The sequence below is a fragment of the Trachinotus anak genome, unplaced genomic scaffold (genome assembly GCF_046630095.1).
Source record: "Trachinotus anak isolate AG129_WGS33_773 ecotype Australia unplaced genomic scaffold, CSIRO_AGI_Tana_v1 ptg000002l, whole genome shotgun sequence".
Lineage (NCBI taxonomy): Eukaryota > Metazoa > Chordata > Actinopteri > Carangiformes > Carangidae > Trachinotus > Trachinotus anak.
This window is the reverse complement of record NW_027273853.1, coordinates 3,867,942-3,884,172: the sequence shown is the minus strand read 5'-3', so window position 1 is coordinate 3,884,172 and position 16,231 is coordinate 3,867,942. Positions and strand designations below refer to the sequence as shown.

The 16,231-nt window shown below is 40.5% G+C and overlaps 1 protein-coding gene across 2 annotated transcripts; it reads right to left on the bottom strand.

Moving 5' to 3' along the window:
• Window positions 1–8,669: 8,669 nt before the first annotated feature.
• Window positions 8,670–16,218, bottom strand: dnaaf4 (dynein axonemal assembly factor 4). Of its 2 annotated transcripts, none has more exons than XM_071490901.1 (9): window positions 15,669–16,218; window positions 15,232–15,379; window positions 12,825–12,958; window positions 12,497–12,713; window positions 12,271–12,413; window positions 10,735–10,844; window positions 10,497–10,650; window positions 9,122–9,227; window positions 8,670–8,879 (listed from the first exon to the last, which is right to left on the bottom strand). In XM_071490901.1, exons 1-9 carry the CDS (start codon window positions 15,789–15,791, stop codon window positions 8,761–8,763), a joined length of 1,254 nt encoding a protein of 417 aa, XP_071347002.1. In that variant the 5' UTR covers window positions 15,792–16,218; the 3' UTR covers window positions 8,670–8,760. The 2 variants fall into 2 exon arrangements, with proteins under 2 accessions (XP_071347002.1, XP_071347012.1); XM_071490911.1 differs by having other exon boundaries at window positions 15,808–16,218.
• Between the last annotated feature and the right edge of the window lie 13 nt (window positions 16,219–16,231).

The window sequence follows — 16,231 nt, the reverse complement described above, 5'->3', positions numbered from 1 at the left end:
GATTTTAGCATCCTGATCAGCACAGGAGCACTTTACCTGTTTGAACTGTTTTATCAGACTGCACTGTGCTTTCTGTGGAGGCCAAAACTGTGTGTCATGGATGCCTTGCACACTTTTTAACTGCACATCAAGTTTACCTACGGGTACAAATAAAGTAAATCTGAACCTGAACCTGAATGTTTATGCTTATGTTTATTAAAGACAAACAAAATGATGTGTCATAACCAAGTCATTTGATATATTATATATTTGAATTTTTAAGTCAAATTAACATTAACATTCGTATTATTGAGATGAATACCAATCCATTCACTCTTCTCAAAGTGGGTTAAGTAGAGTAACATGAAAGTTATGAGTACACCTGACACAAAATAAATGTGTCACATGACCCTCGTCTGACTCGCCCATCAGAAACAGGTGAAGAGAATACAAGAGCAAGAGCACCTGGGAGAACTGTCACTGCCGCCCCCATGTGGGTCATGGTGCACAGGTTCAACACAGTGCTTCAGCAGCCTCAGTATTACCTTTATATGTTTTCAGTTTGATGTGCTCAGGTAGCCCGGAGTGTATCCAGGTGCTGCTGATAGCAGGAGCTAAACCACAGTAAGTATCCTGCAGTCTGACCTGTGTGCAGCTACACAGCTGCTCATCATGCCCCAGCTCTGTGGGTCAGGATAAATCTGCTCACAGGTCTGATCCTCACTGCTGTGTCAGCCATCAAACAGTCAGCTGCTGCCCACAGTGGAGATATTCAACAGTAAATAAAGCAAACAGCATCATATCTACATACTGCTGCATTTCTATATGTTCTGCTTAGTTTGATCAGAATCTAACATCAAGTCAATCTGACATGTATTTATACTTAAATAAAACCCCTGTAGAAGTCCTGCTGCTGTGGTGTTTTCTGCATTTATAAAATCTCAGTGTGTAGCTAATGTCACATCAGCGGAAACACTGGTTTACTTACTTAGTAAACATTATTCATAATGATGTAGGACATTTAGCCAAAGTCATTTCACCATTAAATGACATAGTAGAGATTAAATAAAGAGATCTCCACATCTCCTCCACATCACTGCTGTGTTGATGGGTTGAGGTCAACACTGAGCTGGGAGTGAGTATCTGTCTTTAAATGGTGTAACAGATACTTGACAGAACCTGTCACCTGTCATTTGGAAACCTGTCATAAGTTTCTAGGATTACATTTACACTCAGCAAAAAATCCATTCTCTGGTTGTTTACTAGAAACTGGCTTTGTTAAAAACTGTCAGCCTGTGCTGAAAGAAAGAAAACAGCGCAGAGAAAATTACCCATGTAGTGTCTGAAAGTGTTCTTTCATTTTACCGACGAGCTCACTATGTAGTTCTGTACATAGAACTCCCTGGATAGTGAGCAGGAAGAGGTGAATGAGTGCAAAAATGTCACGGATAATTTTAAGCCACTGCTCCTGTTTTTGTGAGTGTTTACATTCGCCCAGATTCTGATGACAGCTTTCTTCTCTTGCTCCAAGTAAAAACGTATTTGAATCTTGTCTCATCACAGTTAATAAAAATATAATTTGAACAACTTTTTGTCACCTCATTGAATCAACGACTCTCAAGGTGTTAACGATCCCACAGGAGGTTAAATACCTGGAACTCCCCACTAGTCAGCTAGAACAGAAGAAGCTTCTCAGATGAGAAGTGGAACGTCTTTACAACCTCAAGCATCTCCACTGCCATGACCTTCACAGACATAATAATTACTGAGGTTTTAAGTACAATTCCTCACTGTAATATTACTATATAAACTGTAAAAACCACTTATTCTGGTCTACTAATATATAAAGTTTCAATTAGACTTTCAGCATAAAAGCACAAGATCCCAATCTAAGATTTACTGACATCAACTCAGATGAACCTGAACTGAATTATTTAGATTTTGCTTTGTTATGGATTCAGAGGTCACTGAGAATCTCATCTGGATCTGGGTATAAGAAAATAGATTTCTGCTGGTGATCACAGTCATCGGGTCTTAAATTTGTATTCTGCAGAATCTTGCCCCCACATTTTGTAAATCTGTAAATTCTCCCACAGCTACAAACAGATATAGATCACCTGGAGACATGTTTATGGACATTGTTTTACTGTGTGCAGTTGTGACCTTTTGTGCTTAGAAAAGCACTGTTGATGTGTTCACTTAAAAGCTATAAGTTGTACGTTAATGTGGAGTGGAACAGGTGAGAAACGTGGTGTGTGCCATTAAGGAGGAACAACCGATGTTTAAACTGAATAAGTAAGATTTAAATTTGAAAAAAAAAAAACAGCAGAGAAGAGCCCCTCCCGATTATTGTCACACTTATCCTCCTCCATCCTCCCACTCTCCTCCTGCTCCATCATACCTTTGTGTTTGACTTGTTGGTGTCTCTCCACAGCAGTTTGCAACTCTCTCTGCAGGGATGAAAGGAGCACCCCCTCCTGTCAAGACCTCTCCACTACCTGACTTAGCAGGAACACAATCACCATCTCCATCATTGACTTCACCGGTGGACAATGTGCCGTCATAGGAAGCTCACCAGCAAAGATTTATTTTATCTATGTGTATATATGTATGTACATAGATATATATTATTTTTTCTTAATTATCTTACCTTAATTATTATTACTATCTATTTATTTATTCTCCTACTCTAATTTCCCTTAATTCTATTTAGAGTAATTTCCTGTACACAACATGAAATCTTCAAAACACTGTTGAAAACAAAAAAGACCTTCAGGAGCCCTGATCTGTTTATCAGTGTGTTGTAGCGATGATGACATACAAACAGATGTATAAATCCATAGTTACCAACACCAAGCTACTTCTGGATTTGCTGGACGTTCCTCACATTACCACTTCTCACCAGGTATGAAGCCACCACTGAAAAGTAAAGAAGGAAGCATTAGTCTCTGAACATACACAACATACTAATACTAGGTAGGGCAACAAGATTTTTTCCTCACTTTGATGACTGCAGCTCCTGACCTGTATGTGTATGATTTTATATATTGCACTGCTGCCACAAGGTTGCCTGATTGTATAATTACATGGATAAGCAGATGTACAGGTGTTTCTGATAAAGAGTGTATATCCATGTGTGTGTATGAGGATTCAGTCCTAAACCTTGTGTTGGATCATCAGGAGGTTGAAGCTGCACGCAGTTCATTACATTCACAGTTTATGTCGGCAGGTTGGATGGGTGTCGCTGGTAGTGCTTCAATTAAACACTAATTTAAAACAATTAGAATATAATATAATATAAAATAGTATAGTATTGATTATGTTGATTCAGACAAGATTTTGAGTAATAATATGTGAGGCCAATTTGCTGGTGCATAAGCACAGTGGTGTTAAACTGACAAATAACCTCTAACTGATGTGGGTTCAGCTATAGGCTACAACTTTATGCATACTTTTTTTAAATACTTTTTTTATTTGACCAACAGCGCCACCCTCTGACAGGAAGGAGGCGGTACGTCACCTTGTCCATCTCCAAGCTCTGTCAAGGGCATCAGCATAAGACCGGAAATACGTAAGGTGGACTTCAAGATAAAAGCATCGGATTTGTCATTAGAAACATTTGAATATTCAGACATCCAAACATACTTAACCCTTTTAGCACCATAATAATAGATATATTTATTAGAACACCTGGTCTTTTTTGTCTATTTTTGTCAATAAGTGTGTCAAAAAATGCCCTATGTGTAAATAATTTACACCCTTTTTCCAGGAGAAGTAGAACTTTCAAAATCTGTCAAGTATTTACCATTCTTATGTAATTCAATACCTAAAACTGTGTGTTATAAGAAGAAAAGGGCAAAAACGGAACTGAGCTTTCTTTTTATAAATTCTTGAAAAGTGCAGATTGAACATTACACCACCTTACAGTCAAAGTGAAACTTACTTCTGCTCAAATCCCTCAACATACAAAGAATTTCCTCTTTCCCTCAGAAAAGGAAAATTAAATTTGTATGTAGAATCATAGCACTGTAAATTAATAATAATAAATTATGTATTTTAGCTTCATTTCCACCTAAAATTAAAAGAAACTAGAATAACAACCTCAGGGTTGCCAACCAGCCAAGTTGTCAGAAATATGATCACAACCTCCCCTTCCTGATGTACGACAGTGAATAATGGCCAGAACATGATGATGTCAGAGTGATGTTGACCTTTGACCATTTGGATATAAAAAAAAATAGTTATAGCCAAAAATGTGTTTTGTGAGGTCACAGTGACCTTTGACCTTTCTTCATTTAGCAGATGGGTTCCCTTTAGAACTTTAGCCATATCAGTGGCAAACGAGGAAGTTAACAGTTGCACAACTATCAATGAGACGTTAATATGACGACTTACTGTGTTTTGTTTGATTAGCTTAGAAACTAACCACCAGTCAGATCTTTTCTGGGTTTAATGACACAAAAACTGTTACCATGATAAATCTGGCCCTGTAGTCCTCAACCTGCTGTAGCTACGGTCTAGCTGAAATTAGCCTGTTGCCAGGAAGACTGTTGCTACTAGTACTAGGGCAAAATTTAGTGATTTGGGGGCCCAAGAAAAACCCTGTCTTGCTTTATTGTCACCCTTTATCATAAGTTTTCTCTCTAATAAAACTATTACACAGTAGAAATACTGCAGCCACTATTGGATCAACACTATAGTTTATTTGGTGTAATCAAGGGTTCAGGTGAGGTGATAACCTGAGGAAAGCTGGATAGGTGTTTCTCAATTTGAAAAAGTTTTTTAATGGCTCATTTTGTGAGCCATTAAAAAGGTTTGTCCAGAGCGTGGGCTGACCAGGGACAAAGTCCAGGGTCACTGTTACGTTAGTTTTGGCTAGAGTTTAGTTTTGGCCCCAAAGCTGAAACAGAATCGGACAGGCAGTTTGAGATGTAATAAAAGATGCTTTGTAGCTAGAATTTGGGGGATGAGTCTTTGGGAACTGAGGGGGAATGAGATTCCAGCTGGTGAGCAGAGGAGTGTCGGCAGGTGGGTCTTGTGGCCGACAATGTCGTGGCAGTGTGGAGGGTGCAGGTGAATGGCGAAGGCAGACCTGGTGGAGCGGCGCTGTAGCAACAGGTGGGGGCATGGCAGGAGCAGGTGGAGCAGGTGACACTGGGTTAGCGGGAAACAATCTGGCAACGAGTGGATGAATGACCAGGGTTTTTCAGCTTGATTGTGATTGATTGCAGGTGTGTCAGACTGCCAGTGCTGTACCATGCTCCTGCAGAGAGAGAGAGAGAGAGAGAGAGAGACACACACACCCACACACACAAAAAGGTTTAGGCACCGTATGTTAAGTTTTTGAGCTTATTGGGAATTCAGCAGTTGCATATTCGAGTTGGAAGACAAGTGTTTGAGTGGAAGCTCAGACTTATTCTCTGGCTCACAACTGAGCTTCCACCCACCAACAGTATCTTGTTGCATTTAATCACTGACAACAGGTTAAAAGAAGAGCTTTTAATGTGTCATCAAAACTCACCTTTTTTAATAACTGCCTTTAATGTGAGATCATCGATTAACGTTTTGTGTCATATGTTTTATTGAATGGCTTTCTTTATTCACTTTAATCTCAATAAATTGTTTTATTATTATTATTTTGGTTGTGGTATAATCTGCCTGTCCTACCATTTCAGAACTGTTAACTGTTATGTGTTCAGAACACATAACAGTCAGTCTGTCTGAATTGACGTGCAATTATGAAGATGTCTGATCATTTATTTATTCATAGAGGAGCGCTGGGTAAGTTATATTTTTATTTTTCAACTCATTCGATCTTCACCAACGATGATTCAGGTATTGGATTTAAACACTTTACGTCTTCCGACACGCTCCTTTATTCAGACCAGTACCGCCCCCTTTTGCTCCCATAGACATGACTTGTAATGAAGTATGTTGCTCCGCCATGTAAAATCTTTGTAGGAAGTGTCTGTAGCAGCTGGACAACAAGTAAGGGTGGGTCAAAGGGTCAAAATAGTAGCAGCCAAAGATTCTAGAACGTAGTGCTCTAGAATGATGTGACGGTGTAAAATAAAGAATCTTTGGTATATAGACAATCTGAGTCCAATCAGCTGAGTTTACCACAGGTGGACTCCAATCAAGGTGTATCAAAGATGATCCAGAGAAAAGTCTAAAAAAAACCTTCTGTTGTTTTTTGCTGTTTTACTACTCATTATATGGTAGTGAGTCTAGATTGATATTGGATGTTTTTATTTTAGCATGAGCCTGCCACAAAAAACCCTGTGTCCTCTCCAGGCTCCAGACAGCACACTGTGGAAAGGCTGTTTGTTTGCTCACACCTCATTCCACCACCATACAGTCTGCCGACTACCGTTAAATACATCCAAAGTCATGAACTGTGACGTTGAGGGGGTCAAGTCTACAGGGAGCCTTACCTCTCTGTGCATTCTCCTGCACTTGGACATCAGATTTCACTCTCATTCCAACCAGCCATAACTATTCATTTGAAATAGATCGCCCAAAACTGGGGTGGCAGCTGGGGTGACAAGGCAATTTTTAGGGGTGGCCAGTGCCACCCTATGTCACCCCAGTAGATGCTTCTTTATTTCCTTTCACATCAATTACTGTACATTCACCACTGGACAAACAATATCAACACACCATGGCTGGAAACTGAAAATAATTTAACATAAGAACTGAACATCAAATACCTCCCATTTATAGATAAATCCACGAAAACCTGCTACAAAAACAACACCATTAACACCACTCGAACTGCCTGGTGGAAAACAAATGAAATGCTCCACCACAACTTCCTCACTATCCTCTGATGCCCCCCTCTGAAACAATCCCATGTTTTTAATCAATAAGAAACCCTTCTCTTTCTCGACCTGGTCTGGGAGAGGAGTAACCAGCCTGGGACAGCTACTCAATGGCCTGCTCAAGACCTTCAGCCATATCCAAAAAGAATAGAACCACCAATACAGCCATTCTAGAGGCAAAAGGGCTCCAACCTGGTACTAGCAAGGTGTACCTAATAAAGTGACTGGTGAGTGTTTGTCAGCCCTGTGATAGTCTGGTGACCTGTCCAGGGTGTACCCTGCCCTTGCTGAATGTCAGCTGGGATTGGCTCCAGCCTCCTCCCCTGCAACCCTGTTTAGCAGAATAAGATAATGGATGGATGGATGGATAGTCACTGCCACTTCTAGTATATTCAACTAAGAAATCATAGAGAAAACCATCAGCCTCAAAGAGTTTAGCACATGGTTGTCTGTATCACATGGTTACCCAGTGGCGCAATCAGTAAGTCACCTTCTCTGGGAAAACCAAGGTCAGGGGTTCAAAACCCTGCAAGGCTTAAGGCCTGCTTCAGTCTTGCCAGTAAGATTTCAATAATAATTGATGCATATGGTATTGAAATGCTCTCTGAGACCTCAATAATTGCCACTAGCAGCTACATTGCTTTATTTTTCTTGTAAACAACAGGTTTACACAGTTTTAGTTTCTGCCTGTATGTGGGAATCAGGTGGACCATGACATGGTCAGAGTGGCCCAGTGCAGCCCGGGATAAGCACCACTGATTGTGGTGTAACAGTGGTCCAGAGTGTTCCCCTCTCTGGTCGGGCAGTTAACAAACTGTCTGTATTTGGGCAGTTCGTGGCTGAGGTTACCTTTGTTAAAGTCACCAAGGACAATAACTACGGAGTCCGGGTTGGTCTGCTCCACACACAGTATCTGGTCTGCGAGCGCCCGCTGTGCCTCCTGCACGTTGGCCTGTGGTGGGATGTAAACACCGACCAGGATGATTGAGGTGAACTCACGGGGGGAGTAGAAGGGCCTGCAGTTTATGATGAAAGTCTCCAGGTCAGGAGAACAGTGCTGCAGCATCACTGTCACGTCTCTGCACCAGCCACTGTTAGCATAAAAACACATTCCTCCACCTTTGGTTTTGCCGGACAGCTCTGTGTCGCGATCCGCTCTGAAGAGCTGGAAGCCGGAACGTGAAGCACAGACCGGAAGATGAGGAAAAGTCTCTGTTCTTCTGCACCAGTAGCTGAAGTTCATCCAGCTTGCTGGGCAGTGAACGCACCTTGGAGAGAAAGATACCTGGGAGAGGTGTGCGGAGTCCGCGCCGGCGGAGACGCGCAAGCGCACCAGCACGTTTTCCTCTCCTCCGGCGTTTCACTGCGAGAGCAACGGTCAGTGACCTCTGACCAAAATGTCTAATAATCCCACAGGAGAGTCGAGAAAGGTGGAAAAAGATCCACTGGAGTTGTTTCTCTGATGTTAATGAGCTCTTCTCTGGTGAAAGAGCTCCGGAAACCAAAGCAGAAAACTGAATTTACAAAGAAAATAAGGCAAAAGAGTGCGCAGCAACACACCGAGGCAGCCATCCGCGGCGCCATGGCAACAGGAACCTGTTTGTAACATTTTGGAATAAGGCTGTAACATAACAAAATGTGGAAAAAGTGAAGCGCTGTGATGCACTGTAATATAAAAGGTGGTGCTGTACTAATGAAGTATACTTTTTTGCAATTTTTATATTGTTATTATTATTAGTAGTAGTAATAGTAGTATTACTGTAATTAAGGTACACAACTGACTCTCACCATCCTAACACACACACCCACCCACCATGTTTTATGGTCACAATGTCCTAAAAAAAAAAAGACAGTATTTGACTGCAAGGCTACTGATATACATGTTTTCATTTATTAAACCAGAAAAACAACACAAACAATAAACAGCCATACATGATATGTACAGTGTATAATTCCTGTCTCACTGTGTCTCAGGGTTCGCTGCAGTGCCTTGAATAATGTCTCGTATTCTCTGTGTGTCTGCCTGCAGTGCTTCATTGTGACAGTCGATCTTTAGAGCAGCTTGGTAATCTTGTAGCCCTGAGAAAACATGTCACACATACTTCAGCTGTTGGAGCAGAACAGTTGGATCATCCTGAGAAACATAATGTATTGTTATATGTGATTGATACATTGTTCCTCTACCATTATGGCTTTAAACGCAAGTCAAAAAGTGTTGATGTTTAGTGCTTTAAATTTGTGAGAGCACCATCAAAACAAAATGTAAAATTCAAATTTGTATAGTAACAGTGGACCAAAGCAAAAACTGTGGCTGTTCAGACCTTCTGCATAGAGCTGCAGCTGGCAGAAAGCAGATCCTCTGCGGACGTGGGCTCTGGCTCTGGCAGCTGCATTAGCAGCAACTGGTGGAATCAGCAGATCAAGGGCCTGCAAATAAACATGGGCAGATGTTTACTGCTACTTTATTATAAAAGCATTATAACACCTTAAGACAACTTTACCTTCAGCCTAACACACAAACTGAAGTGTACAGAGCTCATGCCACAGGTTTTAATACAAGAGAAACTAAATCAAACTGCTGAAATAAAAAGCATGGTACTGTGTAGAGATGTTTCTGTATTCTGGGTGACTTATGGTCTGTTCACAGTTGTACATGTTCAGGACTGACTGCCTGAAGCCTGAAGCAGAGACTCTGATTGGCCTCTACTAAAGCAGGAACTGTGCTAGTCAGAGAAACATCACTGTGGTGTCCCAGTACCAAAACCTACACAGTACACTGGACATTTGAAACACTGTAAGCAGGACATCACTACACCCCCACCTCTAAGTTTGATTGTAACTCAGGACTCTGCACGACAAATGTTCATCTAGGAAAAATGAAATCAGAAGGGCCTTCAGGTGAGATTCCTTACTGAGGAGGTCAGGAACCTTTTGTCAAATCTCAGTTCTCAAAGTCATATTAAATCAACTTTTATCAAATCTCCATCCATCCATCCATCCATCCAGCCATCCATCCATCAATCCATCCACCCATCCATTTGCTCTATTGTTTATCCTTTGGGCTCTATCAGTTATCCTTTGAGGGTGACAGAGGGGCTTGAGCCAGTCCCAGCTGACATTGGGTGAAGGTGGGGTACAGCCTGGACCACTCTATTACAGGCTGACATATAGAGACAAACAACCAGTCACGCTTACATTCATACCTATGGGCTATTTAGATTCGCTAATTAACCTGCAAGCCGGAGTACCTGCACATAAACCCACACAGGGAGAACATGCAAAGGCCACACAAAAAAAATCCTTGCACAAACCAGGGTTTGAACCCAGATCCTTGTTGCTGTGAGCTTGTCAAGCTCTGAAAATCATATTAAATAAAGTTTGAAACACCACTCATTTTCGATTTGAACACATATTTTAAATCAGTAAACACACTAATGCGTTGTTGCTCCTCTCCATCTCTGTGCTGTGAGGATGTGTCAGATTTAATAAACTGTACTGTGGTAGAACTGAAATGAAGGAGCTAAATCACACCTGTGTCCTTCACAGCAGTGAGCAGACACAGCTTCTTTTGCCTCTCTCCCTCTGAATTACAGGTATTAAAACAGAAACATGCACAGTGAAGCTTTAATTCAATGGACTTTGCAAGAAGAGCACAGATGGACACACATTGTGCAAAAACACACAGACAGTACAGACCTGAGAGGAGTCCTCGATAGCTTTGTGTAGATTTCTTAACTTTAGATGACATGCAGCTCTGTTTGAGTACAGAGCCGGGATCTTTCTGTTAAGCCTGATAGCCAAGTTGTAGGCGTTCACTGCACTCAGGTAGTCTCCAGTCGCAAAACATTTGCTGAAAGAGTCGAGTTAGTGAGTCCATGGTTCAGAAAAAAAATATAAGATCTGTTAAACAGGTTTGAGAGGAGATGTCACTTACTCTCCTTTGTCCTTCAACCAGTCAGGGTTCATGTTCTCCTCCGTCAGGTCCTTCAACTCTTCAACATCTGTACTCACTGCACGTCTGGCCTCAGCTTGTTTGTTGAGCCACTGGTTGATTAAAACATAAACTGTGTAAATGTAGTGTGTTGCACTCACAAAGAACACAATGCTTCCAAGCTGTAGATAAAAGTTTGGTTACACAGAAATGTTGTCTTTCATGTGTTTATATATATATATATATATATATATATACACATATAAATGTATTCATTTATATATATATATATATAGAGAGAGACCATTAATGCCTCTATTTCATCTCAAGTCTGCATCACTGAGCAGATGTGGCTTTAGAGATCATCCACAGATTCTGTAAATGATAATCAGTTGTTATCAATCTGCATTAATAATGAACTGTTCTGTCTCAGTCCAGCACTTGTAATTCATGTGACTGAATGATATGTTTTTTTTTCCCATTGTGGTGCAACAATTCAAATGTATCTTATCTTTAATCAGACTTTTAGTAGTGTCACAATCGGGTTGCACCGAACTCCGGACTCATTAGATAAACACTAAGTGTTTTTTTGGCTGTTTTCAGTGCAGACGTTGTAATTGTCTTAGTACTTACTTTGCTTGTCTCTTCTATTGAAGTATCAAAGTCAATCATGACAGTGTGACAGTGAGGCAGCGTGCACAACACCGTGATCTTAAAACTGAAGCAACCACCTGTGATTTTCCCAGTGACACACCAAGATACCTATTATAAATTAACAGTGGTGTGCTGTTTGAAGATAGTGGCTATGCCTACACTACTACGTTTTCATCTTAAAACGCATCTCTTTTGCTACGTTTTTGCCTTCTGTCAACACTTCTCACAAGCCCCAGAAACAGAGTTATGGAAACGCTGCTGACTCTGTTTCAGTTTGAAAACTCCAGGGGGGTGTTGTAGTCCGGACGGGCAAAAACTGAGACCTTTGTCTTATGAGCCTCAGCTACCAGTTGTGAAAGCAACATGGATAATGCCCGACAAGTGTTAGTGACCTTGCTGTCTTTGTAGTAGTTGCAGTTAAATTCTTGTTCAAAGTATTTTGTGTAACTAATTGTGTAACCTGTTTACGCTGGCTTGCACATGCTCAGTGTATGTGATGGTCATATATGTGTTTTTATGTGTTAGTATGGACAGAGATCGTTTCTGATATGGAACTAAAATGGTTGTCTGGATGGAGATTGTTTTCATTTTAAAATGAAAAGGTAGTAGTGTGTTGTAGTAGCATGAGACCTGAGGTGAGGTCAGTATCTGTGGCAAAACCCTCACACAAAAATTGTACCAGCATTGCTGATTGATTGATTGATTGGTTTGAAGTTGATCTTTTCAGGGTCAACACATCAACTCTGACTGTGCTGCAGGTTCTGAATGCAATCTCTTTCTGCTTGTACTTCCTGTAGAAGATTCCTCCTCAGACATTTTGCTCTCTGCTGTACAACATGAAGGGAAAATCTGCAGGTGTCAGAAAAGGAGTGTGACGACTCTCACCTCTTCCTCCTCCTGCACCCTTGATTCCCTGAGGGCTGTTGGGAAAACTCGTGGGGTAAAAGTAACTTGAATGTTTCCACTGGGTCTTGGAGCAGGCAGGTCTGCTTGTCTTTTCTTGCACTTTGTTTCATTGCCTCTTTGATCTAAACACAGGAATATGTTCATTAACATACCATAACTAATAAGTAGAGAAGAAGGAAATTTGATCACACAGGAAATTACAAACCCAGTTTGACATTTCTTCTATCTGAACATCCATGCTGTTGCTTCACTGTCATGGCTTTCAGTTTGTGTTGATCATCTCTCTGATTGTGGAGTTTTACTTGTTCTTCTTCCTTTGCTTTGTGTTTTTCCCTCAGTTGCCAAGCGTCCAGCTCCGCTGTGGTTTTCTCTCGCTCAGCGTCTTTCAATTTTTGGATGCCGTCTCTTTCCTCCTTTTCAAGCTGAGATCAAGTAAAACGTACTGTGTATAAGTCCTTTTACATTTTACAGCAGTTTTTGGACAGCTGCTGATGTGATGAATGAGCAGCTTGTGGTGTCAGTGAGGATGTTACCTTCATCATAGTCTGCAGTGCATATTTTTTATCTGATTGCTGTTTCTCTGCCTTGGACCTGGACTCTGAAGAAAGCTTTTCCTGGAATTTCAACAAAGCTCTTTCTCTGATCTCCTTCTTTTTTTCTTTGTCATCTGAAACACATAGATTCATAAAGTTAGATATATTGTATGTAAAGGTATTAAGGTGTTTTACCGTATTCTTTGAGTAAAGCAGACATAATAAATATTGTCTTAGAACCAGAGCTCCTATCTGAGCTGAGAGATGTTTACGAACTTTGCAGCCTAACCTAGGGGTTTCCAATCTATAGCTCCCAATCCATGTGCACCCTGACACTTTCATTTGTGTAGCCTGTGAGTTACTTTAAAAGGCAAACTATATGATCGAGGCAGCAGCAGCAACTGCTCACCATCTGAACGCAATTTTAAGGCTGGCTAGCTGGGTGGCGTGATGAGTACTGTGGTGAAAACTATTAATCTCATCACATCAAAAGTGCTTAATCACCAGGAGTTTGTTGGATACTGATGCACAGTTTCCCTCAGATGTGTGCTGGCTTATTTGTGGGACAGTTCTGGAGCAGCTTTATTATCTAAGCTCAACTGTGTTTTGAAAGAAAAAGGTCACAGCCTTGTTGAGCTGAGCAAGCTGTCGTTTTAACTCTTGCGTCCCTTCTGTTGCATGGGCCACATAGCAAAGATCAGGATGTCTGAGAGACTTGTCTGCCACAGACCAGGAGTTTGGCTGGGCAGGGATCATGAGATATGCGATGCAATTTGCTTGAGCTATGAGGCGATAAATTGTACCCCTGTAGAGGGCGAAGTATGAAGTCGGCTGTGAGACCCCTAGAAAGGTAGCATTCTGTGTCCTGACCACTTAACCCCTTTCACCCAATCAGTAGTTGCAGATTCAGGCCCAGCTGTGAATGCATCACCAATGGCTCTGATGGTTACCAGGAGTGATGCTTGTTAGACGGCGTAACACAGACAAACTACTGTTTCCTTTAGTTACCTGGATGTACATGTGTTCCATCAACAGGCTTCATAGGTACAGGAAAAATGTTTTTGACCTGCAGGTGTGTTGCTGCTGTTAATTAGTGGAGCATCATGCAGCTGCTGTTGTTGTCCTCTCTCCCTGTTTGTGTCTGTTCAGGTTGACCACATTTTAAATCAGGTCTGATTAAGGACTAAAGTTTATCACTGTTCAAGCAATTAGTCAATTTAATGGATCACCTAATCATCAAAACATTATTCAATTCAATTCAATTTTGATAATTTCATCATTTTAAAAAAATTATAAATGCAAAATGCCAAGCAGTTCATGCTGTTTATTTACTTTTTGTGTGTTAAATTGGTGGTAACAAACAAGCAATAAAAATGTTCTGCTAAATTAGAAAACAATCAAGTAATTAATTGTTAATGAATCATTCATGATCCCTAAACCATTAGACTTAAAGTTTGTCTGCATAACACTCATATATATGTATTTTATGTGTTTGTTTAAAAAAACAAAAAAACAAAAAAAAACAAAACAAACCAGTTGGCTGACATGGGTGGCGCCAGAGCACTTAATTTTTTCTGTATATGTGATTATCATGGGTTTAGTTTAGTAAAAATGGCACACAGCTGCCAGACCATAGCTGCATAGGAACCAGCTGTTTTGAATGATCAGAGCAGAGTAGAAGATCAAGAAAAATATGGCAATAATGAAACTGAATTATTGCATTCTCTTCCTGCCACAGCACAATTACTTACAATCATAGTTCAACCAGCAGACTACTGGCCCCCGCCCTCTCTTCAGAAACCATGAGTGCCACTGGATGACGGAGCCAGTACACTCAGTGGTAGCTGATAATAACTGTTTGCTTAATAGCTCTTACGCACAGTACCTGGAATATTTGTTTAAAACTGGGAAGAGCATTTTGATGGCCATAAATTTTGGCAACCACTTATGATGACATAGATTTGTGTTATTGAATTCATTGTTCCATCAGGTAAAAAAAACCTTAAATCAGTGAAGTGAAATAAAATTCAGTGAGACTATGAGGGCAGGATGAATTTCTCATACTTTTTTCAGTGATTGCAATGTTTCATTTTGTTTCATATATGTTAAAGCAAATGAAGCTGTTAAGTAATAACAATACTACTATTACTACTAATAATAATTGGTTTTACTGTATTTACTTATTTATATTATTGATATTGCAGTATTTACTGATTGATGTCTGACCCCAGAGTCATTTAGAGCCTGGATCTCCACTGACCCTGGGACCACTCTTTTTGGCCAAGCCATCATAAATTGTGAAATTCATCAGTCATTCCTTCATTGTTACATTACCATAAGGAAAAAGGGCAAATGACATGACTTAAGGTTTACTGTACTGGCTACAAGATCAGCTAGATGCTCTTACCTGTAGTTAGCATCAGATGCTCCCACATTCTGTAGATCCTCTTTGTCAAAGTGATGACTGCCACTCCGTTTCCAACCTTAGCTGAGCTTCTGTCATCATCGACAGGCTCAAACAGGAAGGCTTCAAAAAGATAAGGTGGGTAATGCACCTGTGCAGAAAAGAACATGTCACCTCATAGGTACTGCATAGAGAGAAACACCAGTCCCACTTTCAAGATACTTACATGTAATTTTGAACTATATCAATGTATCTACACTTGATAAAATGCAGCCATGTGAGCAGGTAAGTTATAAAAATTGAAATGTTTTTGAAATATGAAGCTTTGTGTTGTGAAGAGGAGGAGACCAGGAAAGATACTGCAAGCGTTATCTTTGTTATATCTTGTTATGTTCTACAGGCATGGAACCACGGTGTTTACTGTTGTTAGCTAACTTTACCTTGAGGTATTCGTCTGTCGAGACAACGTCCACTTTCCCAACTTTCGCTCCTTTTAAAGGCACATGTATGTAAACCGTGGAGTCTGTCTGTGTCCATGAGAAGTCTGTCACTAGCAACGGCATTTTCGTCTCAGCTCACCTATCTTTCAGTGGCAGCTTCCTGTCTGTAGTTACAACAGACTTCAGAGTCGTGAACGATAAATTCTGTCTCCACTGCCGTCTGGCGTCCTGTCGCCATGGTGACCAGAGAGCCAGCATGATGCCTTCATGTTTATCGGAAGAATATGAATTCAGAGACGTAACAAGAAAAGGTACAAATATAATACAATATAACAACTATACAGTAAACCTATATATGACGCTAAAAGGCAAATTGTTTAGCGTTTCGCAACTTCCGACGAAGGAGATAAGGAAGAATGTAAGAGATAAGAGATCAGTTAAAAGTTATACATTTTTATATAGCACCATTCAAGTGCTTCCCGAGTGAGACATAAACGATTGTTAATCGGAAGCAAAGACTGTACTCATAGCAAATTACTGATCAAATAGTATATTAAATATTT